Below are 25,419 nucleotides of genomic sequence, written 5' to 3'. Positions count from 1 at the left end.
GCGCGGTTAACCCCTCATTACCCCAATTGCCAGCGCACCAGGGCAATTCGGGAAGAGCCGGTAAAGCACCGGGATTGACACATCTAATGCATGCGGCAATACCGGGCGGCTGCGGGCTGAGAATACCAACCCCTAGCTGGCTTTATCTTAACTGGGGATTAAAATTAAGAAGGGGGGCGCACGTCGTTATTTTTAAATTATTTATTAAAAAAAACCAAACGCATTAGGTTTCTTTTAGGCCGGAGCCACACTTGTGAGGGACTCGCACGAGTCTGACATCGCATCACCGGCACAGCTGCACACTCTTCTGACAGGAGCGGGGCGCATTTGTTTCGAAGTACATGCACGCTCATGTTCAGAGAGAGGCAGGCCATGCCGGGTATCATCGGCACAGCCGCACACACTTCTGACTGGAGCTGGCCGCATGTGTTTTTGTCTACATGCACACTCGCCATACTGACCCGCAGACACTTGCACTGCTTTCCCCGCTCACCAGCCGTCCTGGCGCCTGCGAGTCCAAGCAGCTACTCATTACACATCACATACAGAAAAAAAAAAATATAAAAATAAAAAATGAAAAAACCGCTAGAATGTAGATTTTTCACCATACTGAAACAAAAAGTGGAATAAAAAGCTGTCAAAAAGTCATAAGTAAAAAGATTGCCATAACTGCATCTGTATCTCACTGATCTGTTGCTTAGTAATAAACCTGAATAAAAACATCCCATGAGTTTTTTTATTGGCTTGGTAGAAAGCACACAGCAAGGATGTTAGTGATCATTTCCACAGCGATAAGCAATCCCCAATTAAGTGAATAGGTGATAATACTTGTTAAAATTGTAATAACCATATAAAAATGGTCCTAAAAATGCTAAAAAGCAAGGTGCAATTCAGCTCAAACGTGAAGGACATTATATCAGCGTGTAATGTAACCAATAATAGGATGACCTACCTGGAAAGCCCTGCTCCCGCAGTCGGTAATGATGCCCACCTACCACCACCCTGCTGCTGGGTTAACAAGCACAGGTGATTCTCAGCTAGCTGCTGACTGACCTGCAAATAAGATTCTTGGTGATTGCCATGTGTTGACAGAGAAGACCCTTTTTGGTACTTTGAGAAATCTGTTTTTAGATAGTCCTTTGCCCCTGTGATGGCTCCATAAATACAAGAATTGTTCAAGTCTGTTGGATCATGACTAACATCTACACATATCATTTTACTATCGTCTTCCATGTTGTCCTCCTCCATATCATCCTCTTCTTCCACATCCTCCTCCTCCTCTTCGATTGGAATATAAACTGGGTCAGAAGGTGGACTTGGCCATTCCTTGGTATTATTTCCAGAACTTGTAAAACATTGTAAGGGTGGCAGTGGCACCATCGTACACTGGATTCCAAAGCTGCGCTGTGAAAGCGGTCTGCACACTTGAGTTCTTTTGCTACTTCTACGGATGAGCTGGTAGGTTTGGATATTTTTATGTCTTTGACCTGGGAAATATTCCGTGTTTGTTCCAACAGTCTGAGTGGAAGGACAAGTTCCTTCTCGAGGAACAGACGAGTATGAATGTTCGGATAAAAATTTGGTCGCATCCATGGAGAAAAATGAGTCTTCAGGCATTAACATCAGCCTTTGGGCAAGTGTGAAGTCTTCTTCACTAAAGACATTTGCACTTAGGTCGGCAAAAGGATTTTTCTTTCTTTTTCCCCTCCGTATACAAGAAGATGGTAATGCTTTTGGAAAAATAGAGGGAAATGAAGTTTTTTTAAGTAATCTTGAACTTCCTCTCACTTCATAATCTTCTGGCCTAAAGTGTTTGGAGCAAATTCGGTAAGACCCTTTTTTTGAATTTGAGATTTTCTCAGCCAGTTGATCTATGTCTCCGAGATCCTGGATCAAGTGGAGAAGCCAATTTTTAATTAGCTCAATTTCATGAGGAAAAGAATGAAGAATAACATCATCATCTTTCTTCCAGTGATACCAACACCCATGGACAAAACACGATGGCATGCTTTCAGCTGTCAAAAGAAAGTGAATACATTAATCATCATATTATCTTGTGTTAGGACCTGCAAACTTTCCTGACCTACTTTACCCATATAATGATTGCCTTTTCACAACTTTATTAGCATGTTTTGATTAAACATTTGTATGATGACAAAGGTTCATGGAGTTTCTGTATGCTTTGCTATTCCTTTTGGAAATCTATAACTACATTGAATGCCTATTTGCTGTTACGATCACCCTGTCAATAAGAGGTGATTTTCCACACTTTTGATGCCGTACAAACTGTGAGGGCAGTGACACTTGGAGTTAGGAGGCACAAAATTGACAATCAGGTGCACTTAAATGTTTGGCCATGCCATGATGCACCATGCACCTGGATTTGGTTTAAGTTAAACAGTCCCTTTAAATTGACAGCTGAATGTTATATTGGTAACAGTCAGCTATTATTTTAAAGGACATTTGTCAGTAAAGAATGACTGTTCAAACCAAGTACAGGTGCTTGTTGCATCATAGCGGGGATAATCATTTTAAGGGGTTGTCCTGTGAACAAAGCACAGTTTAATTAATAGATCTTGGAATAAAAATAAATTTCACAATTAAATGTGTTAAATAAATGTTCCCGTGCTGAGATAATCTTATATACTGTATGTGTCCCTGCTATGTACTGTGTAATGGCCATTTCTGACCGTACAGGGACAGGGTCTGATCATACCACATCTCCTGGCAAGGGGAGGACGCTAAAAAAAAATATAGGTAGGAAAGCATGGGATCGCAGCTGCTGCTCTCTGTAAGGAAAAACACATTTCCCTGCCTGCTTAAAAGCAATCCCATGCTGTAAGCCTGCATTTTCTTTTGCTTCCTCCTTTTCTTCCTATGCTGAGATCTCAGCAGAGGAACTTTTTTTCTTTAAACACATCCAATTATGGAACTTATTTAAAGATCTATTCATTAAAATGTACTTTGTTAGTGGGAAAACCCCGCTAAGAACAACTTCACACCTGCCTCATTTCCCCACCTCTTTGATTGACAGCTCTGGCTTCATAGTCTGAGATAGGCAGAGATAGAAAACATGCAGGTGTGTTCAGTCACCAATGTTTAGACATGCGATAATGCACATGGTTTGAACAGACATTCTGTGATGAGACTCCATTTTATCACGTTTCTAAGAAAAAGTACAGCGGAAAAATCACAGCAGAGATTTAAGGGGAATCCATCAGTAGGATCAATCGTCTATATGGACATGTAGGTTATGGGAAGCTTGATAAAATTATTGGCATTTTTTTCTGCCAAGAGATGCAGATTTGGTGCAGAAATTTCTGTAACTAAATACTCAGCGTGCGCACATAGCTTTAATGTCTATGGGCAATCTGCAAGTAGTTAATGAACACCTTTACATCTTTGTTACTGCTCCAACGCATCTTACATTAGCAGGAGCAGATTCTGATAGAAGAAGGTACCTGAGCAAGAATAGTATATGAAAAAGTTTGGGCACCCCTATTAATGTTAACCTTTTTTCTTTATAACAATTTGGGTTTTTGCAACAGCTATTTCAGTTTCATATATCTAATAACTGATGGACTGAGTAATATTTCTGGATTTAAATGAGGTTTATTGTACTAACAGAAAATGTGCAATCCGCATTTAAACAAAATTTGACCGGTGCAAAAGTATGGGCACCCTTATCAATTTCTTGATTTGAACACTCCTAACTACTTTTTACTGACTTACTACAGCACTAAATTGGTTTTGTAACCTCATTGAGCTTTGAACTTCATAGGCAGGTGTATCCAATCATGAGAAAAGGTATATAAGGTGGCCACTTGCAAGTTGTTCTCCTATGTGAATCTCCTATGAAGAGTGTCATCATGGGCTCCTCAAAACAACTCTCAAATGATTTGAAAACAAAGATTATTCAACATAGTTGTTCAGGGGAAGGTACAAAAAGTTGTCTCAGAGATTTAAACTGTCAGTTTCCACTGTGAGGAACATAGTAAGGAAATGGAAGAACACAGGTACAGTTCTTGTTAAGCCCAGAAGTGGCAGGTCAAGAAAAATATCAGAAAGGCAGAGAAGAAGAACGGTGAGAACAGTCAAGGACAATCCACAGACCACCTCCAAAGACCTGCAGCTTCATCTTGCTGCAGATGGTGTCAATGTGCATCGGTCAACAATACAGCACACTTTGCACAAGGAGAAGCTGTATGGGAGAGTGATGCGAAAGAAGCCATTTCTGCAAGCACGCCACAAACAGAGTTGCCTGAGGTATGTAAAAGCATATTTGGACAAGCCAGTTACATTTAGGAAGAAGGTCCTGTGGACTGATGAAGCAAAGATTGAGTTGTTTGGTCATACAAAAAGTCGTTATGCATGGAGGCAAAAAAACACGGCATTCCAAGAAAAGCACTTGCTACCCAAAGTAAAATTTGGTGGAGGTTTCATCATGCTTTGGGGCTGTGTGGCCAATGCCGGCACCGGGAATCTTGTTAAAGTTGAGGGTCGCATGGATTCAACTCAGTATCAACAGATTCTTGACAATAATGTGCAAGAATCAGTGATGAAGTTGAAGTTACGCAGGGGATGGATATTTCAGAAAGACAGTGATCCAAAACACCGCTCCAAATCTACTCAGGCATTCATGCAGAGGAACAATTACAATGTTCTGGAATGGTCATCCCAGTCCCCAGACCTGAATATCATTGAAAATCTGTGGGATGATTTGAAGCGTGCTGTCCATTCTCGGCGACCATCAAACTTAACTGAACTGGAATTGTTTTGTAAACAGGAATGGTCAAATATACCTTCATCCAGGATCCAGGAACTCATTAAAAGCTACAGGAAGCCACTAGAGGCTGTGATTTTTGCAAAAGGAGGATCTACAAAATATTAATGTCACTTTTATGTTGAGGTGCCCATACTTTTGCACCGGTGAAATTTTGTTTAAATGCGGATTGCACATTTTCTGTTAGTACAATAAACCTCATTTCATTCCAGAAATATTACTGAGTCCATCAGTTATTAGATATATGAAACTGAAATAGCTGTTGCAAAAACCCAAATTGTTATAAAGAAAAAAGGTTAACATTAATAGGGGTGCCCAAACTTTTTCATATGACTGTATGGGTCCTTTCCAGTAAAATAGCTCGTCATAATGCACAATTTCACCTGATTCTGGAAGTGGGCCTCCTTACCTCTTGGGCCCTGTGTGCCTGCACAGGTGACATGAATGGTATGTACACCTCTGTACATTAAAGAAGTTGGCCACTACTTCAACACTGATGGCCTATGCTTAGGATAGGTCATCAATGTCTGATCAGCCAGGGTCCGACAGATGGCACCACCACTGATCAGCTGTCCTCAGTCCTGGTGGCAACAGCAGGCGGACAGAAATGCTCAGTTCCGGAGCTGCACCACTAACTGATATATGACGATACAGATCATCTTATTTATGACGAGCTCAGAAATACCAACATAGTACCTGACTAAAGTGAGATTTCTGGCATAGTGCACAGAGCCGCAAGCCAGTCTTCAGATACCCAGATTCATGAAGAGGCCTACACCACTGCATGGATCAGCAGTGTCTGACTCCAGCACAACCCCTCATCATAATGCCGATCTTGATGAATGGGGACCAATAAAATGACATTACTTATACCAATCATGGCACTCAGCCAGCTTCCCTACGCTCCTGAACACCAAAGCTGCCTAGTAGGTAAGCAATAGGCAAGTGAGATGTAAAAGTTGTATGGAAAACTGCAGCAATGCTGGAGGATCAGAAATTCTGAATCATAGGGGGTTAGTGCCCATGTCTCCGGTGGTCCTCACCAATAGTATAGTTGTTATGCTTACAACTAAAAATGTGTAAATAATACTGTCATCAGTGGGCCAGTAACAGTCTTATATGCCTATATAATGCACAAATAAAAGTCTCACATGATTCCCAAGTGCAAATATACAGATAGCATGTCAATATTAGTCATTTATAACATGACATTATATATAGGCCATAATATTATACATTTTTTATTTACATATCATTAGCAATCTAAGATCTAGCAAATCACATGTTCTGGGAAAAAAAAAAAATAACACTGAATTCCCTCTTTTTACCAAACTGGAGTCACAACAGTATCCTCTTTTCCTTTAGCATTGGGTATGCTGACAATATCACTGCAGAAGTGTGTGCATCGCTAATGGGCAGTGCCAGAAAACAAGTTCCAGGATTAGCGGCTTCATTATCGCAGTGTAATTCATGCAATGCAGAAACATCTCAGCCAGTGCAGATGTAATTCAGCAGCCTTTCTGTGGATTTCACCCATCGTGTTGTATAGAGAGAACTCCACAATGAAGGTTGCATGTAACACAAGCCAAAAATGCAAAGGATCCATGCCAAAATCCACTACAGAATGTGCAACAAAAACTTCCAGTCTCGTGTGGATATACCATTAGGGCAGGGGTGGGGAACCTTCGGCCCGCCAGCGGCCTGCCATGACCTTTTCTGCGGCCCCGTGCAGATTCCCGGGGGCGGCAGTGCTCCGACCGCCGCTGTGGTCTTACCGGTCGCCGGCCCTTTAAATTCCCACATGCGCTGCTTGCGCGCACCAATAAGCTCTCTCGCTGGCAGTTGCCAGCATGCTCAGGACTTTGCGGGCAGGTTTAGCGCTCTGCGCTTCCGTCCCACACCAACTTTACTGGTTCCAGCATTGTGTGCCCGCTTCCTGGCGCTGTGTGCCTGCTTTCCGCCCCTTCTCAGGTGCAGCATGCTCACTCCAGTGCTTTGTGCAGCCCCCAGTGATGTGTATCGGCCCCAATGTTGTGTTCCCTCAAATGCTGTGCATCACCCCCAGTGCTGTGTACCCCTTAGGCCGGTTTCACACATCCGGCTTTTTGCCGTTTTGCCGGATCCGGCGCTCTCCTGTACAGATAATACAGTACAATGACAGCGCTGTAACTTCTGGGTCACATGCGCCGGTCACATGACAGCATGTGACCGGCGCTTGTTGCGCTGTCATTGTACTGTATTAACTGTACGGGAGAGCGCCGGATCCGGCAAAACGGCAAAAAGCCGGATGTGTGAAACCGGCCTTAGTGATGCCTGTGCCCTGCAAGTGCTGTCCGTGCCCCCAGTCTCCTCCTACTGATGCCTGTGCCCCCCCTTTGTGATGCCTGTGCCCCCCCTTTGTGATGCCTGAGGTTGCCCAGTGCTGTCTGTGCCCCCTAGTGATGTCTGTGCCCCCCCTAGTGATGTCTGTGCCCCCCCAGTGATGTCTGTGCCCCCCCAGTGATGTCTGTGCCCCCCCCAGTTTTGTCTGTGCCCCCCCCAGTGATGTCTGTGCCCCCCCCAGTGATGTCTGTGCCCCCCCCAGTGATGTCTGTGCTCTCCGTGCCGCCCTGCAATGCTTATGCCTCCCAGTGACCTAGTAATGTCTGTTCCCCAGACCCTCATGCCCCCAGCGTTTCCTGTGATGTGTATGCCCACAGTCCCTCCTGTGATGTATATGCCCCAGCCCCTCCTGTCATGTATACGCCCCAGTGTTTCCTGTTATGTGTATGCCTCAACCCCTCCTGTGATATATACATCACATTGGAGATGCCAGGGGCATATACATCACAAGAGGGGATGGAGCATATACATCACATTAGAGACGCTGGAGCATATACATCACATTAGAGACGCTGGGGCATATACATCACATTGGAGATGCTGGGGGCATATACCTCACAGGAGGGGCTGGGCGCACATACATCACAGGAGGGGCTGGGAGCATATACTTCACAGAAGGGGCTGGGAGCATATACATCACAGAAGGGGCTGGGCGCATATACATCACAGAAGGGGCTGGGAGCATATACATCACAGAAGGGGCTGGGCGCATATACATCACAGAAGGGGCTGGGCGCATATACATCACAGAAGGGGCTGGGCGCATATACATCACAGAAGGGGCTGGGTGCATATACATGTCACCAGCCCGTTGTGTGATGTATGTGCCCACAGTGTCTCCTATGATGTAGGTGTCTCCTGTGATGTATATACAGCAGTCCTAGTGTCTCCTATGTGATGTGTATATACAGCAGTTCCAGTGTCTCCTATGTGATGTATATGCCAACAGCCCCTTCAGTCATGTATGTGTCTCCTGTGATTTATATACACCAGTCCCTGCGTCTGTTATGTGATGTATATGATTTACCAATCTCATTATCACAAAGAGTTGACTGTGCTCCAGACTAAGACAAATCTGGGAAAGCAGTTGTGAGAAGCAGCATAAGTATCACTGAACATCACAGCCGCACCAAACAGAAGCTGCTCTGGCCACCACAATAGGGGTGAGTTAATTAATTGATTGACCAAATATAGCAGGTTCATTTTCACACTGATAATTGTGTGCGGCCCCCGAAGGTTGGTAGAAATTTCCAAATGGCCCCCGGCAGAAAAAAGGTTCCCTACCCCTGCATTAGGGTATGTGCACATGTTCTTCAGGCAGATTCTGCATGACACCCGCCTGAAAAAATGGATAAAGCTAGAAAGAATGAACATCAAGCAGAGCAATGTCAAAACCACTTGCTGTGCACGTGTTCAGGCTTTTTTTAACTGCTTCAGTAGTGATGAGCGCGCTCTACCATGCTCAGTACTCCATGAGAGCAGTTGGATGCTCGGATGGGAGCGACTCGAGCACCCGAGTATAATCTTCAGGAAAAATGCTTGAGTTCCCCATTGACTTCCATTATACTTGGGTACTGAAGTCGCATCCATTTGAGCATCCAACTGCTATTAACGAGTACTGAGCACTGGGAAGCAGCTAAAAGGAGTGACCTGGCGGCTTCTACTTGCAAGCCTCTTATTACTTTGTACATCGTTAAGAGAAAAAAAAATTATTATAATAAAAGTTCAGCACTCGGTTGAGAAATTTAGAGGCGCTTGTAAGCAGGTCGATCCAAAATCTTCATAAAGCAGCACTCTCCTACTGTATGATCAGTCTCTGAAGACCAAAAAGTCAAATTAAAGTGACAGTGTAGCTCCCCTGAATCCATCAGGAGCTACAAGGTACTGCATCCTGTCAAAGATGCAGGGCCTACCTCCAGGAAGACCAGTGCCGGTAACAGCAATACACATTATAATCCCAGTTTTTCCCTTCCCCAAGGACTGATGACAGACTAGACTTGGACCCAGTGGATGGCCACCCAGGGGTGGAGCCGATCCAGTCCACTAGACGACAATTAGGTGGGAGGGGACAGTCAGAGAGTAAGTGGAAGAGAGAGGACATGGACGTGACCGCACTGATGGGAGTGTGTGACGGTGACCTGAGGGCTCAGGCGTGTGGTTGCTGGTGGAGTACTCCCGTAACCATTGCATCAACGGGGTACAGAGCCCTAGGTCAGGCAAACACTCCAGGCAGACCTGATAAAATCTGCACAGTGAGGGGACCGTCTAGGACCTCACTGACCAAAAGCTCCGGGGGCACCAGCACTGACGGGAGAACCAGGGACCGGAATAGAACACCGACCCTACAGGGATCACACTGCCGCCGTATAGACTAAAGACTGACAGACTACCAGGAGGGGACCCTCAGACGCTCCAAGCCACAGGGTCCCACCAACTAGAGAGAGGTGCAGGGGAAAGAAGCCACCAGGTCACCAACCGGCACTGGGACTAAGGGGACCAGCGGTGAGGACCAGCCTTCCTCCGGGTACCAGCCATCAAACCACTGTGAGTAAAGAACCCAGTTACACTGCAATCCCGTGTGTGGCCTACCTTCGTTTTGCGCCTAACTCCATCACCTACCCCCTGGGGCTCCAGCCCTACTTGCGGAGGGCCGCAACATCCAGGCTGCCGTGAACATCAGCCCCAGCGGTGAGAAACTGTGCAGCGGCGGCTCCATCACCATAACCCGCAAGTAACGTCACGAAACAAACTTTATAAACATTCCCCTGTACATAATTCCCAGGGTCACTGAACCGGGCAACGGCCACCCAGTGAACTGTTCCCCGTACATATACGGCCCGGGACCGGGTACCCCATAGCCCTGGGGCGGGACAGCAGCGTCCAATATCTTCTCTGTTCTATTAAATATCAGAGCCTGAACATGAGAGACGGATGTGCTTTGAATATGATGGAAAAATATGAAAGACGCCGATGGTAAATCCGTGCCAAGGGTGCCAAGGTTGTACAGCCTGCGCTTAAGGTCTTCTACAGCAGCTCAGTGCGGGCTATAAGGAGCTGTGGGCACATCCTAGGACTATGGGCACAAATTCTACAAATCGTCCTAGAAAAAAACCTTGGCGTTTCTGCTCCAAAATCCCAGCCAAACCCTTCTCTCCTACTACAACACGCTAATAAAGTTATGACGTGTTCACCAAACAAGGCAAGAAAACTGCAAAATGTTACGGTTTCCAGCTTCTTATCACTGGCAATGCGCTGAAAAAAAGACATGCTGCAGATTTCAGAGGCGCTTTACTGCCCCCAAAACGCTGCGTGTGAACACGTCCTCATTGTGCACATGCCCTTCACTGACCACGGATAGCACTTATCCAGACAAACTGTATTAGTGAGTGGCCTTGTGTACATGTTATATATAGGCGTGTGGATGTGAGCATATGTCTGTATACAGGTGTTTACATGCGCGTACACATTCCACCAGCAGCCGTCTACATCTAACCTACCTGCAGCACCGCAGCCTAGGAGCTAAAGGACCTGTGACGACGTCATAATCACGTGACCTGTGGGCGTGGCCGAGCGCTGCAGCCGTTGCTTGCCGTAAAGGAAGTTAGCGCCTAGACGAGATTCTACCGCGCGCTACTTGTCACCCGTTGTGTACGGGTGCTGCCCTGCAGTCTGACCTCCGCCGCGTGTGCACGCTAGGCTTGTTCTAGTATGGCCAGTCTGTGTGCCCTGCAGTCTGACCTCCGCCGCGTGTGCACGCTAGGCTTGTTCTAGTATGGCCAGTCTGTGTGCCCTGCAGTCTGACCTCCGCTGCGTGTGCACGCCAGGCTTGTTCTAGTATGGCCAGTGTGTGCCCTGCAGTCTGACCTCCGCCGCGTGTGCACGCTAGGCTTGTTCTAGTATGGCCAGTCTGTGTGCCCTGCAGTCTGACCTCCGCCGCGTGTGCACGCCAGGCTTGTCCTAGTATGGCCAGTGTGTGCCCTGCAGTCTGACCTCCGCCGCGTGTGCACACCAGGCTTATTCTAGTATGGCCAGTCTGTGTGCCCTGCAGTCTGACCTCCGCCGCGTGTGCACGCCAGGCTTATTCTAGTATGGCCAGTCTGTGTGCCCTGCAGTCTGACCTCCGCCGCGTGTGCACGCCAGGCTTATTCTAGTATGGCCAGTCTGTGTGCCCTGCAGTCTGACCTCCGCCGCGTGTGCACGCCAGGCTTATTCTAGTATGGCCAGTCTGTGTGCCCTGCAGTCTGACCTCCGCCGCGTGTGCACGCCAGGCTTGTTCTAGTATGGCCAGTCTGTGTGCCCTGCAGTCTGACCTCCGCCGCGTGTGCACGCCAGGCTTGTTCTAGTATGGCCAGTCTGTGTGCCCTGCAGTCTGACCTCCGCTGCGTGTGCACGCCAGGCTTGTTCTAGTATGGCCAGTGTGTGCCCTGCAGTCTGACCTCCGCTGCGTGAGCACGCCAGGCTTGTTCTAGTATGGCCAGTCTGTGTGCCCTGCAGTCTGACCTCCGCCGCGTGTGCACGCCAGGCTTGTTCTAGTATGGCCAGTGTGTGCCCTGCAGTCTGACCTCCGCCGCGTGTGCACGCCAGGCTTGTTCTAGTATGGCCAGTGTGTGCCCTGCAGTCTGACCTCCGCCGCGTGTGCACACCAGGCTTGTTCTAGTATGGCCAGTGTGTGCCCTGCAGTCTGACCTCCGCTGCGTGAGCACGCCAGGCTTGTTCTAGTATGGCCAGTGTGTGCCCTGCAGTCTGACCTCCGCCGCGTGTGCACACCAGGCTTGTCCTAGTATGGCCAGTGTGTGCCCTGCAGTCTGACCTCCGCCGCGTGTGCACGCCAGGCTTGTTCTAGTATGGCCAGTCTGTGTGCCCTGCAGTCTGACCTCCGCCGCGTGTGCACGCCAGGCTTGTTCTAGTATGGCCAGTGTGTGCCCTGCAGTCTGACCTCCGCTGCGTGAGCACGCCAGGCTTGTTCTAGTATGGCCAGTCTGTGTGCCCTGCAGTCTGACCTCCGCCGCGTGTGCACGCCAGGCTTGTTCTAGTATGGCCAGTGTGTGCCCTGCAGTCTGACCTCCGCTGCGTGAGCACGCCAGGCTTGTTCTAGTATGGCCAGTCTGTGTGCCCTGCAGTCTGACCTCCGCCGCGTGTGCACGCCAGGCTTGTTCTAGTATGGCCAGTGTGTGCCCTGCAGTCTGACCTCCGCCGCGTGTGCACGCCAGGCTTGTTCTAGTATGGCCAGTGTGTGCCCTGCAGTCTGACCTCCGCCGCGTGTGCACGCCAGGCTTGTTCTAGTATGGCCAGTCTGTGTGCCCTGCAGTCTGACCTCCGCTGCGTGTGCACGCCAGGCTTGTTCTAGTATGGCCAGTGTGTGCCCTGCAGTCTGACCTCCGCCGCGTGTGCACGCCAGGCTTATTCTAGTATGGCCAGTCTGTGTGCCCTGCAGTCTGACCTCCGCCGCGTGTGCACGCCAGGCTTGTTCTAGTATGGCCAGTCTGTGTGCCCTGCAGTCTGACCTCAGCCGCGTGTGCACGCCAGGCTTGTCCTAGTATGGCCAGTGTGTGCCCTGCAGTCTGACCTCCGCTGCGTGTGCACGCCAGGCTTGTTCTAGTATGGCCAGTCTGTGTGCCCTGCAGTCTGACCTCAGCCGCGTGTGCACGCCAGGCTTGTCCTAGTATGGCCAGTGTGTGCCCTGCAGTCTGACCTCCGCTGCGTGAGCACGCCAGGCTTGTTCTAGTATGGCCAGTCTGTGTGCCCTGCAGTCTGACCTCCGCCGCGTGTGCACGCCAGGCTTGTTCTAGTATGGCCAGTGTGTGCCCTGCAGTCTGACCTCCGCCGCGTGTGCACGCCAGGCTTGTTCTAGTATGGCCAGTGTGTGCCCTGCAGTCTGACCTCCGCCGCGTGTGCACGCCAGGCTTGTTCTAGTATGGCCAGTCTGTGTGCCCTGCAGTCTGACCTCCGCTGCGTGTGCACGCCAGGCTTGTTCTAGTATGGCCAGTGTGTGCCCTGCAGTCTGACCTCCGCCGCGTGTGCACGCCAGGCTTATTCTAGTATGGCCAGTCTGTGTGCCCTGCAGTCTGACCTCCGCCGCGTGTGCACGCCAGGCTTGTTCTAGTATGGCCAGTCTGTGTGCCCTGCAGTCTGACCTCAGCCGCGTGTGCACGCCAGGCTTGTCCTAGTATGGCCAGTGTGTGCCCTGCAGTCTGACCTCCGCTGCGTGAGCACGCCAGGCTTGTTCTAGTATGGCCAGTCTGTGTGCCCTGCAGTCTGACCTCCGCCGCGTGTGCACGCCAGGCTTGTTCTAGTATGGCCAGTGTGTGCCCTGCAGTCTGACCTCCGCCGCGTGTGCACGCCAGGCTTGTTCTAGTATGGCCAGTGTGTGCCCTGCAGTCTGACCTCCGCCGCGTGTGCACACCAGGCTTGTTCTAGTATGGCCAGTGTGTGCCCTGCAGTCTGACCTCCGCTGCGTGAGCACGCCAGGCTTGTTCTAGTATGGCCAGTCTGTGTGCCCTGCAGTCTGACCTCCGCCGCGTGTGCACGCCAGGCTTGTTCTAGTATGGCCAGTGTGTGCCCTGCAGTCTGACCTCCGCTGCGTGAGCACGCCAGGCTTGTTCTAGTATGGCCAGTCTGTGTGCCCTGCAGTCTGACCTCCGCCGCGTGTGCACGCCAGGCTTGTTCTAGTATGGCCAGTGTGTGCCCTGCAGTCTGACCTCCGCTGCGTGAGCACGCCAGGCTTGTTCTAGTATGGCCAGTCTGTGTGCCCTGCAGTCTGACCTCCGCCGCGTGTGCACGCCAGGCTTGTTCTAGTATGGCCAGTGTGTGCCCTGCAGTCTGACCTCCGCCGCGTGTGCACGCCAGGCTTGTTCTAGTATGGCCAGTGTGTGCCCTGCAGTCTGACCTCCGCCGCGTGTGCACGCCAGGCTTGTTCTAGTATGGCCAGTCTGTGTGCCCTGCAGTCTGACCTCCGCTGCGTGTGCACGCCAGGCTTGTTCTAGTATGGCCAGTGTGTGCCCTGCAGTCTGACCTCCGCCGCGTGTGCACGCCAGGCTTATTCTAGTATGGCCAGTCTGTGTGCCCTGCAGTCTGACCTCCGCCGCGTGTGCACGCCAGGCTTGTTCTAGTATGGCCAGTCTGTGTGCCCTGCAGTCTGACCTCAGCCGCGTGTGCACGCCAGGCTTGTCCTAGTATGGCCAGTGTGTGCCCTGCAGTCTGACCTCCGCTGCGTGTGCACGCCAGGCTTGTTCTAGTATGGCCAGTCTGTGTGCCCTGCAGTCTGACCTCAGCCGCGTGTGCACGCCAGGCTTGTCCTAGTATGGCCAGTGTGTGCCCTGCAGTCTGACCTCCGCTGCGTGAGCACGCCAGGCTTGTTCTAGTATGGCCAGTCTGTGTGCCCTGCAGTCTGACCTCCGCCGCGTGTGCACGCCAGGCTTGTTCTAGTATGGCCAGTGTGTGCCCTGCAGTCTGACCTCCGCCGCGTGTGCACGCCAGGCTTGTTCTAGTATGGCCAGTGTGTGCCCTGCAGTCTGACCTCCGCCGCGTGTGCACGCCAGGCTTATTCTAGTATGGCCAGTCTGTGTGCCCTGCAGTCTGACCTCCGCCGCGTGTGCACGCCAGGCTTGTTCTAGTATGGCCAGTCTGTGTGCCCTGCAGTCTGACCTCAGCCGCGTGTGCACGCCAGGCTTGTCCTAGTATGGCCAGTGTGTGCCCTGCAGTCTGACCTCCGCTGCGTGTGCACGCCAGGCTTGTTCTAGTATGGCCAGTCTGTGTGCCCTGCAGTCTGACCTCAGCCGCGTGTGCACGCCAGGCTTGTTCTAGTATGGCCAGTCTGTGTGCCCTGCAGTCTGACCTCCGCCGCGTGTGCACGCCAGGCTTGTTCTAGTATGGCCAGTCTGTGTGCCCTGCAGTCTGACCTCCGCTGCGTGTGCACGCCAGGCTTGTTCTAGTATGGCCAGTGTGTGCCCTGCAGTCTGACCTCCGCTGCGTGTGCACGCCAGGCTTGTTCTAGTATGGCCAGTGTGTGCCCTGCAGTCTGACCTCCGCTGCGTGAGCACGCCAGGCTTGTTCTAGTATGGCCAGTCTGTGTGCCCTGCAGTCTGACCTCAGCCGCGTGTGCACGCCAGGCTTGTTCTAGTATGGCCAGTCTGTGTGCCCTGCAGTCTGACCTCCGCTGCGTGTGCACGCCAGGCTTGTTCTAGTATGGCCAGTCTGTGTGCCCTGCAGTCTGACCTCAGCCGCGTGTGCACGCCAGGCTTGTCCTAGTATGGCCAGTGTGTGCCCTGCAGTCTGACCTCCGCTGCGTGAGCACGCCAGGCTTGTTCTAGTATGGCCAGTCTGTGTGCCCTGCAGTCTGACCTCCGCCGCGTGTGCACGCCAGGCTTGTTCTAGTATGGCCAGTGTGTGCCCTGCAGTCTGACCTCCGCCGCGTGTGCACGCCAGGCTTGTTCTAGTATGGCCAGTGTGTGCCCTGCAGTCTGACCTCCGCCGCGTGTGCACGCCAGGCTTGTTCTAGTATGGCCAGTCTGTGTGCCCTGCAGTCTGACCTCCGCTGCGTGTGCACGCCAGGCTTGTTCTAGTATGGCCAGTGTGTGCCCTGCAGTCTGACCTCCGCCGCGTGTGCACGCCAGGCTTATTCTAGTATGGCCAGTCTGTGTGCCCTGCAGTCTGACCTCCGCCGCGTGTGCACGCCAGGCTTGTTCTAGTATGGCCAGTCTGTGTGCCCTGCAGTCTGACCTCAGCCGCGTGTGCACGCCAGGCTTGTCCTAGTATGGCCAGTGTGTGCCCTGCAGTCTGACCTCCGCTGCGTGTGCACGCCAGGCTTGTTCTAGTATGGCCAGTCTGTGTGCCCTGCAGTCTGACCTCAGCCGCGTGTGCACGCCAGGCTTGTTCTAGTATGGCCAGTGTGTGTGTACCCTGCAGTCTGACCTCCGCCGCGTGTGCACACCAGGCTTGTTCTAGTATGGCCAGTGTGTGCCCTGCAGTCTGACCTCCGCTGCGTGAGCACGCCAGGCTTGTTCTAGTATGGCCAGTCTGTGTGCCCTGCAGTCTGACCTCAGCCGCGTGTGCACGCCAGGCTTGTTCTAGTATGGCCAGTCTGTGTGCCCTGCAGTCTGACCTCCGCCGCGTGTGCACGCCAGGCTTGTTCTAGTATGGCCAGTGTGTGCCCTGCAGTCTGACCTCCGCCGCGTGTGCACGCCAGGCTTGTTCTAGTATGGCCAGTGTGTGCCCTGCAGTCTGACCTCCGCCGCGTGTGCACGCCAGGCTTGTTCTAGTATGGCCAGTCTGTGTGCCCTGCAGTCTGACCTCCGCTGCGTGTGCACGCCAGGCTTGTTCTAGTATGGCCAGTGTGTGCCCTGCAGTCTGACCTCCGCCGCGTGTGCACGCCAGGCTTATTCTAGTATGGCCAGTCTGTGTGCCCTGCAGTCTGACCTCCGCCGCGTGTGCACGCCAGGCTTGTTCTAGTATGGCCAGTCTGTGTGCCCTGCAGTCTGACCTCAGCCGCGTGTGCACGCCAGGCTTGTCCTAGTATGGCCAGTGTGTGCCCTGCAGTCTGACCTCCGCTGCGTGTGCACGCCAGGCTTGTTCTAGTATGGCCAGTCTGTGTGCCCTGCAGTCTGACCTCCGCCGCGTGTGCACGCCAGGCTTGTTCTAGTATGGCCAGTGTGTGCCCTGCAGTCTGACCTCCGCCGCGTGTGCACGCCAGGCTTATTCTAGTATGGCCAGTCTGTGTGCCCTGCAGTCTGACCTCCGCCGCGTGTGCACGCCAGGCTTGTTCTAGTATGGCCAGTCTGTGTGCCCTGCAGTCTGACCTCAGCCGCGTGTGCACGCCAGGCTTGTCCTAGTATGGCCAGTGTGTGCCCTGCAGTCTGACCTCCGCTGCGTGTGCACGCCAGGCTTGTTCTAGTATGGCCAGTCTGTGTGCCCTGCAGTCTGACCTCAGCCGCGTGTGCACGCCAGGCTTGTCCTAGTATGGCCAGTGTGTGCCCTGCAGTCTGACCTCCGCTGCGTGTGCACACCAGGCTTGTCCTAGTATGGCCAGTGTGTGCCCTGCAGTCTGACCTCCGCTGCGTGTGCACGCCAGGCTTGTTCTAGTATGGCCAGTCTGTGTGCCCTGCAGTCTGACCTCCGCCGCGTGTGCACGCCAGGCTTGTTCTAGTATGGCCAGTCTGTGTGCCCTGCAGTCTGACCTCCGCCGCGTGTGCACGCCAGGCTTGTTCTAGTATGGCCAGTCTGTGTGCCCTGCAGTCTGACCTCCGCCGCGTGTGCACACCAGGCTTGTTTCTAGTATGGCCAGTCTGTGTGCCCTGCAGTCTGACCTCAGCCGCGTGTGCACGCCAGGCTTGTTCTAGTATGGCCAGTCTGTGTGCCCTGCAGTTTGACCTCCGCCGCGTGTGCACGCCAGGCTTGTTCTAGTATGGCCAGTCTGTGTGCCCTGCAGTCTGACCTCCGCCACGTGTGCACGCCAGGCTTGTTCTAGTATGGCCAGTGTGTGCCCTGCAGTCTGACCTCCGCTGCGTGTGCACGCCAGGCTTGTTCTAGTATGGCCAGTCTTTGTGCCCTGCAGTCTGACCTCCGCCGCGTGTGCACGCCAGGCTTGTTCTAGTATGGCCAGTCTGTGTGCCCTGCAGTCTGACCTCAGCCGCGTGTGCACGCCAGGCTTGTCCTAGTATGGCCAGTGTGTGCCCTGCAGTCTGACCTCCGCTGCGTGTGCACGCCAGGCTGTTCTAGTATGGCCAGTCTGTGTGCCCTGCAGTCTGACCTCCGCCGCGTGTGCACGCCAGGCTTGTTCTAGTATGGCCAGTCTGTGTGCCCTGCAGTTTGACCTCCGCCGCGTGTGCACGCCAGGCTTGTTCTAGTATGGCCAGTCTGTGTGCCCTGCAGTCTGACCTCCGCCACGTGTGCACGCCAGGCTTGTTCTAGTATGGCCAGTGTGTGCCCTGCAGTCTGACCTCCGCTGCGTGTGCACGCCAGGCTTGTTCTAGTATGGCCAGTCTTTGTGCCCTGCAGTCTGACCTCCGCTGCGTGTGCACACCAGGCTTGTTCTAGTATGGCCAGTCTGTGTGCCCTGCAGTCTGACCTCCGCCGCGTGTGCACGCCAGGCTTGTTCTACTATGGCCAGTCTGTGTGCCCTGCAGTCTGACCTCCGCTGCGTGTGCACGCCAGGCTTGTTCTAGTATGGCCAGTCTGTGTGCCCTGCAGTCTGACCTCCGCCGCGTGTGCACGCCAGGCTTGTTCTAGTATGGCCAGTCTGTGTGCCCTGCAGTCTGACCTCCGCCGCGTGTGCACGCCAGGCTTGTTCTAGTATGGCCAGTCTGTGTGCCCTGCAGTCTGACCTCCGCCGCGTGTGCACGCCAGGCTTGTTCTAGTATGGCCAGTCTGTGTGCCCTGCAGTCTGACCTCCGCTGCGTGTGCACGCCAGGCTTGTTCTAGTATGGCCAGAGTGTGCCCTGCAGTCTGACCTCCGCCGCGTGTGCACGCCAGGCTTGTTCTAGTATGGCCAGTCTGTGTGCCCTGCAGTCTGACCTCCGCTGCGTGTGCACACCAGGCTTGTTCTAGTATGGCCAGTCTGTGTGCCCTGCAGTCTGACCTCCGCCGCGTGTGCACGCCAGGCTTGTTCTAGTATGGCCAGTCTGTGTGCCCTGCAGTCTGACCTCAGCCGCGTGTGCACGCCAGGCTTGTTCTAGTATGGCCAGTCTGTGTGCCCTGCAGTCTGACCTCCGCCGTGTGTGCACGCCAGGCTTGTTCTAGTATGGCCAGTCTGTGTGCCCTGCAGTCTGACCTCCGCCGCGTGTGCACGCCAGGCTTGTTCTAGTATGGCCAGTCTGTGTGCCCTGCAGTCTGACCTCCGCCGCGTGTGCACGCCAGGCTGTTCTAGTATGGCCAGTCTGTGTGCCCTGCAGTCTGACCTCCGCCGCGTGTGCACGCCAGGCTTGTTCTAGTATGGCCAGTGTGTGCCCTGCAGTCTGACCTCCGCTGCGTGTGCACGCCAGGCTTGTTCTAGTATGGCCAGTGTGTGCCCTGCAGTCTGACCTCCGCTGCGTGTGCACGCCAGGCTTGTTCTAGTATGGCCAGTCTGTGTGCCCTGCAGTCTGACCTCCGCCGCGTGTGCACGCCAGGCTTGTTCTAGTATGGCCAGTGTGTGCCCTGCAGTCTGACCTCCGCTGCGTGTGCACGCCAGGCTTGTTCTAGTATGGCCAGTCTGTGTGCCCTGCAGTCTGACCTCCGCGGCGTATGCACACCAGGCTTGTTCTAGTATGGCCAGTGTGTGCCCTGCAGTCTGACCTCCGCCGCGTGTGCACACCAGGCTTGTTCTAGTATGGCCAGTCTGTGTGCCCTGCAGTCTGACCTCCGCTGCGTGTGCACACCAGGCTTGTTCTAGTATGGCCAGTCTGTGTGCCCTGCAGTCTGACCTCCGCCGCGTGTGCACGCCAGGCTTGTTCTAGTATGGCCAGTCTGTGTGCCCTGCAGTCTGACCTCCGCCGCGTGTGCACGCCAGGCTTGTTCTAGTATGGCCAGTCTGTGTGCCCTGCAGTCTGACCTCCGCCGCGTGTGCACGCCAGGCTTGTTCTAGTATGGCCAGTCTGTGTGCCCTGCAGTCTGACCTCCGCCGCGTGTGCACGCCAGGCTTGTTCTAGTATGGGCAGTCTGTGTGCCCTGCAGTCTGACCTCCGCTGCGTGTGCACACCAGGCTTGTTCTAGTATGGCCAGTGTGTGCCCTGCAGTCTGACCTCCGCCGCGTGTGCACGCCAGGCTTGTTCTAGTATGGCCAGTCTGTGTGCCCTGCAGTCTGACCTCCGCTGCGTGTGCACGCCAGGCTTGTTCTAGTATGGCCAGTGTGTGCCCTGCAGTCTGACCTCCGCCGCGTGTGCACACCAGGCTTGTTCTAGTATGGCCAGTCTGTGTGCCCTGCAGTCTGACCTCCGCTGCGTGTGCACACCAGGCTTGTTCTAGTATGGCCAGTCTGTGTGCCCTGCAGTCTGACCTCCGCCGCGTGTGCACGCCAGGCTTGTTCTAGTATGGCCAGTCTGTGTGCCCTGCAGTCTGACCTCCGCCGCGTGTGCACGCCAGGCTTGTTGTAGTATGGCCAGTCTGTGTGCCCTGCAGTCTGACCTCCGCCGCGTGTGCACGCCAGGCTTGTTCTAGTATGGCCAGTCTGTGAGCCCTGCAGTCTGACCTCCGCCGCGTGTGCACGCCAGGCTTGTTCTAGTATGGGCAGTCTGTGTGCCCTGCAGTCTGACCTCCGCCGCGTGTGCACGCCAGGCTTGTTCTAGTATGGGCAGTCTGTGTGCCCTGCAGTCTGACCTCCGCCGCGTGTGCACGCCAGGCTTGTTCTAGTATGGGCAGTCTGTGTGCCCTGCAGTCTGACCTCCGCTGCGTGTGCACACCAGGCTTGTTCTAGTATGGCCAGTGTGTGCCCTGCAGTCTGACCTCCGCCGCGTGTGCACGCCAGGCTTGTTCTAGTATGGCCAGTCTGTGTGCCCTGCAGTCTGACCTCCGCCGCGTGTGCACGCCAGGCTTGTTCTAGTATGGCCAGTCTGTGTGCCCTGCAGTCTGACCTCCGCGGCGTGTGCACACCAGGCTTGTTCTAGTATGGCCAGTGTGTGCCCTGCAGTCTGACCTCCGCCGCGTGTGCACACCAGGCTTGTTCTAGTATGGCCAGTCTGTGTGCCCTGCAGTCTGACCTCCGCTGCGTGTGCACACCAGGCTTGTTCTAGTATGGCCAGTCTGTGTGCCCTGCAGTCTGACCTCCGCCGCGTGTGCACGCCAGGCTTGTTCTACTATGGCCAGTCTGTGTGCCCTGCAGTCTGACCTCCGCTGCGTGTGCACGCCAGGCTTGTTCTAGTATGGCCAGTCTGTGTGCCCTGCAGTCTGACCTCCGCCGCGTGTGCACGCCAGGCTTGTTCTAGTATGGCCAGTCTGTGTGCCCTGCAGTCTGACCTCCGCCGCGTGTGCACGCCAGGCTTGTTCTAGTATGGCCAGTCTGTGTGCCCTGCAGTCTGACCTCCGCCGCGTGTGCACGCCAGGCTTGTTCTAGTATGGCCAGTCTGTGTGCCCTGCAGTCTGACCTCCGCTGCGTGTGCACGCCAGGCTTGTTCTAGTATGGCCAGAGTGTGCCCTGCAGTCTGACCTCCGCCGCGTGTGCACGCCAGGCTTGTTCTAGTATGGCCAGTCTGTGTGCCCTGCAGTCTGACCTCCGCTGCGTGTGCACACCAGGCTTGTTCTAGTATGGCCAGTCTGTGTGCCCTGCAGTCTGACCTCCGCCGCGTGTGCACGCCAGGCTTGTTCTAGTATGGCCAGTCTGTGTGCCCTGCAGTCTGACCTCCGCTGCGTGTGCACACCAGGCTTGTTCTAGTATGGCCAGTCTGTGTGCCCTGCAGTCTGACCTCCGCCGCGTGTGCACGCCAGGCTTGTTCTAGTATGGCCAGTGTGTGCCCTGCAGTCTGACCTCCGCTGCGTGTGCACGCCAGGCTTGTTCTAGTATGGCCAGTCTGTGTGCCCTGCAGTCTGACCTCCGCGGCGTATGCACACCAGGCTTGTTCTAGTATGGCCAGTGTGTGCCCTGCAGTCTGACCTCCGCCGCGTGTGCACACCAGGCTTGTTCTAGTATGGCCAGTCTGTGTGCCCTGCAGTCTGACCTCCGCTGCGTGTGCACACCAGGCTTGTTCTAGTATGGCCAGTCTGTGTGCCCTGCAGTCTGACCTCCGCCGCGTGTGCACGCCAGGCTTGTTCTAGTATGGCCAGTCTGTGTGCCCTGCAGTCTGACCTCCGCCGCGTGTGCACGCCAGGCTTGTTCTAGTATGGCCAGTCTGTGTGCCCTGCAGTCTGACCTCCGCCGCGTGTGCACGCCAGGCTTGTTCTAGTATGGCCAGTCTGTGTGCCCTGCAGTCTGACCTCCGCCGCGTGTGCACGCCAGGCTTGTTCTAGTATGGGCAGTCTGTGTGCCCTGCAGTCTGACCTCCGCTGCGTGTGCACACCAGGCTTGTTCTAGTATGGCCAGTGTGTGCCCTGCAGTCTGACCTCCGCCGCGTGTGCACGCCAGGCTTGTTCTAGTATGGCCAGTCTGTGTGCCCTGCAGTCTGACCTCCGCTGCGTGTGCACACCAGGCTTGTTCTAGTATGGCCAGTGTGTGCCCTGCAGTCTGACCTCCGCCGCGTGTGCACACCAGGCTTGTTCTAGTATGGCCAGTCTGTGTGCCCTGCAGTCTGACCTCCGCTGCGTGTGCACACCAGGCTTGTTCTAGTATGGCCAGTCTGTGTGCCCTGCAGTCTGACCTCCGCCGCGTGTGCACGCCAGGCTTGTTCTAGTATGGCCAGTCTGTGTGCCCTGCAGTCTGACCTCCGCCGCGTGTGCACGCCAGGCTTGTTGTAGTATGGCCAGTCTGTGTGCCCTGCAGTCTGACCTCCGCCGCGTGTGCACGCCAGGCTTGTTCTAGTATGGCCAGTCTGTGAGCCCTGCAGTCTGACCTCCGCCGCGTGTGCACGCCAGGCTTGTTCTAGTATGGGCAGTCTGTGTGCCCTGCAGTCTGACCTCCGCCGCGTGTGCACGCCAGGCTTGTTCTAGTATGGGCAGTCTGTGTGCCCTGCAGTCTGACCTCCGCCGCGTGTGCACGCCAGGCTTGTTCTAGTATGGGCAGTCTGTGTGCCCTGCAGTCTGACCTCCGCTGCGTGTGCACACCAGGCTTGTTCTAGTATGGCCAGTGTGTGCCCTGCAGTCTGACCTCCGCCGCGTGTGCACGCCAGGCTTGTTCTAGTATGGCCAGTCTGTGTGCCCTGCAGTCTGACCTCCGCCGCGTGTGCACGCCAGGCTTGTTCTAGTATGGCCAGTCTGTGTGCCCTGCAGTCTGACCTCCGCGGCGTGTGCACACCAGGCTTGTTCTAGTATGGCCAGTGTGTGCCCTGCAGTCTGACCTCCGCCGCGTGTGCACACCAGGCTTGTTCTAGTATGGCCAGTCTGTGTGCCCTGCAGTCTGACCTCCGCTGCGTGTGCACACCAGGCTTGTTCTAGTATGGCCAGTCTGTGTGCCCTGCAGTCTGACCTCCGCCGCGTGTGCACGCCAGGCTTGTTCTACTATGGCCAGTCTGTGTGCCCTGCAGTCTGACCTCCGCTGCGTGTGCACGCCAGGCTTGTTCTAGTATGGCCAGTCTGTGTGCCCTGCAGTCTGACCTCCGCCGCGTGTGCACGCCAGGCTTGTTCTAGTATGGCCAGTCTGTGTGCCCTGCAGTCTGACCTCCGCCGCGTGTGCACGCCAGGCTTGTTCTAGTATGGCCAGTCTGTGTGCCCTGCAGTCTGACCTCCGCCGCGTGTGCACGCCAGGCTTGTTCTAGTATGGCCAGTCTGTGTGCCCTGCAGTCTGACCTCCGCTGCGTGTGCACGCCAGGCTTGTTCTAGTATGGCCAGAGTGTGCCCTGCAGTCTGACCTCCGCCGCGTGTGCACGCCAGGCTTGTTCTAGTATGGCCAGTCTGTGTGCCCTGCAGTCTGACCTCCGCTGCGTGTGCACACCAGGCTTGTTCTAGTATGGCCAGTCTGTGTGCCCTGCAGTCTGACCTCCGCCGCGTGTGCACGCCAGGCTTGTTCTAGTATGGCCAGTCTGTGTGCCCTGCAGTCTGACCTCCGCTGCGTGTGCACACCAGGCTTGTTCTAGTATGGCCAGAGTGTGCCCTGCAGTCTGACCTCCGCCGCGTGTGCACGCCAGGCTTGTTCTAGTATGGCCAGTCTGTGTGCCCTGCAGTCTGACCTCCGCCGCGTGTGCACGCCAGGCTTGTTCTAGTATGGCCAGTCTGTGTGCCCTGCAGTCTGACCTCCGCTGCGTGTGCACGCTAGGCTTGTTCTAGTATGGCCAGTCTGTGTGCCTGGGCGGGTCTCTCATTACCTAGGCTTTTTTTTTTTTTTTTTGCTGTGGTGTTACGTTGTCTCAGTAGCTCCACCTATCGGCCTCTCTCATTGCCGCAGTTTAATCTTTTATGGCGCACAAGCATAAATATATATACACAGTATATACTGTATGTATAAGTATAAAACACTAGCACTATAGGTACTTGACTCAACAGTCTCCCATGCACCACTTGTGCTGCTTGGTGCAGCTCCCACCAGCTGCAACTATGTAGAGAAACCAAAAACCTCCAAGGCACCGAGAAGCTCCGGTCTGTTTATAAATCTTTATTTGTCCTAGCATACAAAAAAAGTGCAAAAACCCAGCATTTCGGCTGACAGAGGGCCTTTTTCAAGCCATATATTTCAAGCCAATTTTGGATTCCAGAATACTATATATAAGAGCCCAGGCCGCTCTGTAGAACTTAAAGGGAACCTGTCAGGTGCAATATGCAGCCAGGACCACGAGCAGTTCTGGGGGCATATTGCTAATCCCTGCCTAACGGTCCCTGTATACACTAGCATAGATAAAGGGATCATTAGAGAAAGGATTTCTAAAGATCTTTTACCGTATGCTAATGAGCGAGGGCAGTAGTCCCCTGGGTGTTAGTCCCCACCGGCCAGTCGGCTCTATTAGCATGTTAGTACACCCCTGTGGGTGCTATCATGCTAATAAATACGCAGCGTCACAGGATGATCTCACTCACCTCTCCGCCACCATCGTGTCCGATGCTGGATTTTGGCTCAGTGCACATAACCCCGGAGTTTGGGTCATGCGCACTACTTCAGTATGACCGAAAGTGCGGGGCCATGCTTACTGAGCCGAAATCCCCCCATCGGATGCGATGGCGGTGGAGAGGTTAGTGAGATCATCCTGTGACGCTGTGTATTCATTAGCATGTTAGCACCCACAGGAGTATACTAAAATGCTAATAGAGCCAATTGGCAAGGGGAACTAACGCCCAGGGGACTAGTCCCTGCGCTCATTAGCATACGATAAAAGATCTTTACAAATCATTTTTCTAAAGATCTTTCTCTATTTTAGTGTATACAGGGACAGTTAGGCAGGGATTAGCATTATGTACCCAGAACTGCTCATGGTCCTGGGTGCATATTGCACCTGACAGGTTCCCTTTATAATACAGTACTCACCTACGGGGGTCCGGTCCGATGGGAGTCGCTGTTCTCGGTCCGGTGCTTCCTCCATCTTGTGTGAACACATCCTTTGTCATTCATACAGAGGACGTCCTTCTGCTTCTGCGCATGCACACTTTGATCTATCTGGCTGAGAGCAGATCAAAGTACTGTAGTGTGCATGTACAGGTGGTCTTTGCCCTTTCCTCACGCCTGCACATTACAGTACTTTGCTCTGCCCTCATCAGGGCAGATATAAATTCGC

General features: G+C 54.0%; 1 protein-coding gene across 3 annotated transcripts in view; it reads right to left on the bottom strand.

The window, feature by feature from the left end:
- Positions 1-2,012, bottom strand: part of LOC142311110 (uncharacterized) — a 43,114-nt gene extending 41,102 nt beyond the window's left edge. Inside the window, exon 1 of one of the 3 annotated variants that reach the window (XM_075349224.1) lies at positions 953-2,012. In XM_075349224.1, coding sequence (XP_075205339.1) covers positions 953-2,007 — 1,055 coding nt within the window. In that variant the 5' untranslated portion in view covers positions 2,008-2,012. The remainder of the gene's footprint in view (positions 1-952) is intronic. The other 2 variants (XM_075349225.1, XM_075349226.1) reach the window with 2 other exon arrangements.
- Between the last annotated feature and the right edge of the window lie 23,407 nt (positions 2,013-25,419).

The sequence above is a fragment of the Anomaloglossus baeobatrachus genome, chromosome 5 (genome assembly GCF_048569485.1).
Source record: "Anomaloglossus baeobatrachus isolate aAnoBae1 chromosome 5, aAnoBae1.hap1, whole genome shotgun sequence".
NCBI classification, from domain to species: Eukaryota; Metazoa; Chordata; class Amphibia; order Anura; family Aromobatidae; genus Anomaloglossus; species Anomaloglossus baeobatrachus.
The sequence above is the reverse complement of the archived record's forward strand: the minus strand, read 5'-3'. Positions and strand labels throughout refer to the sequence as shown.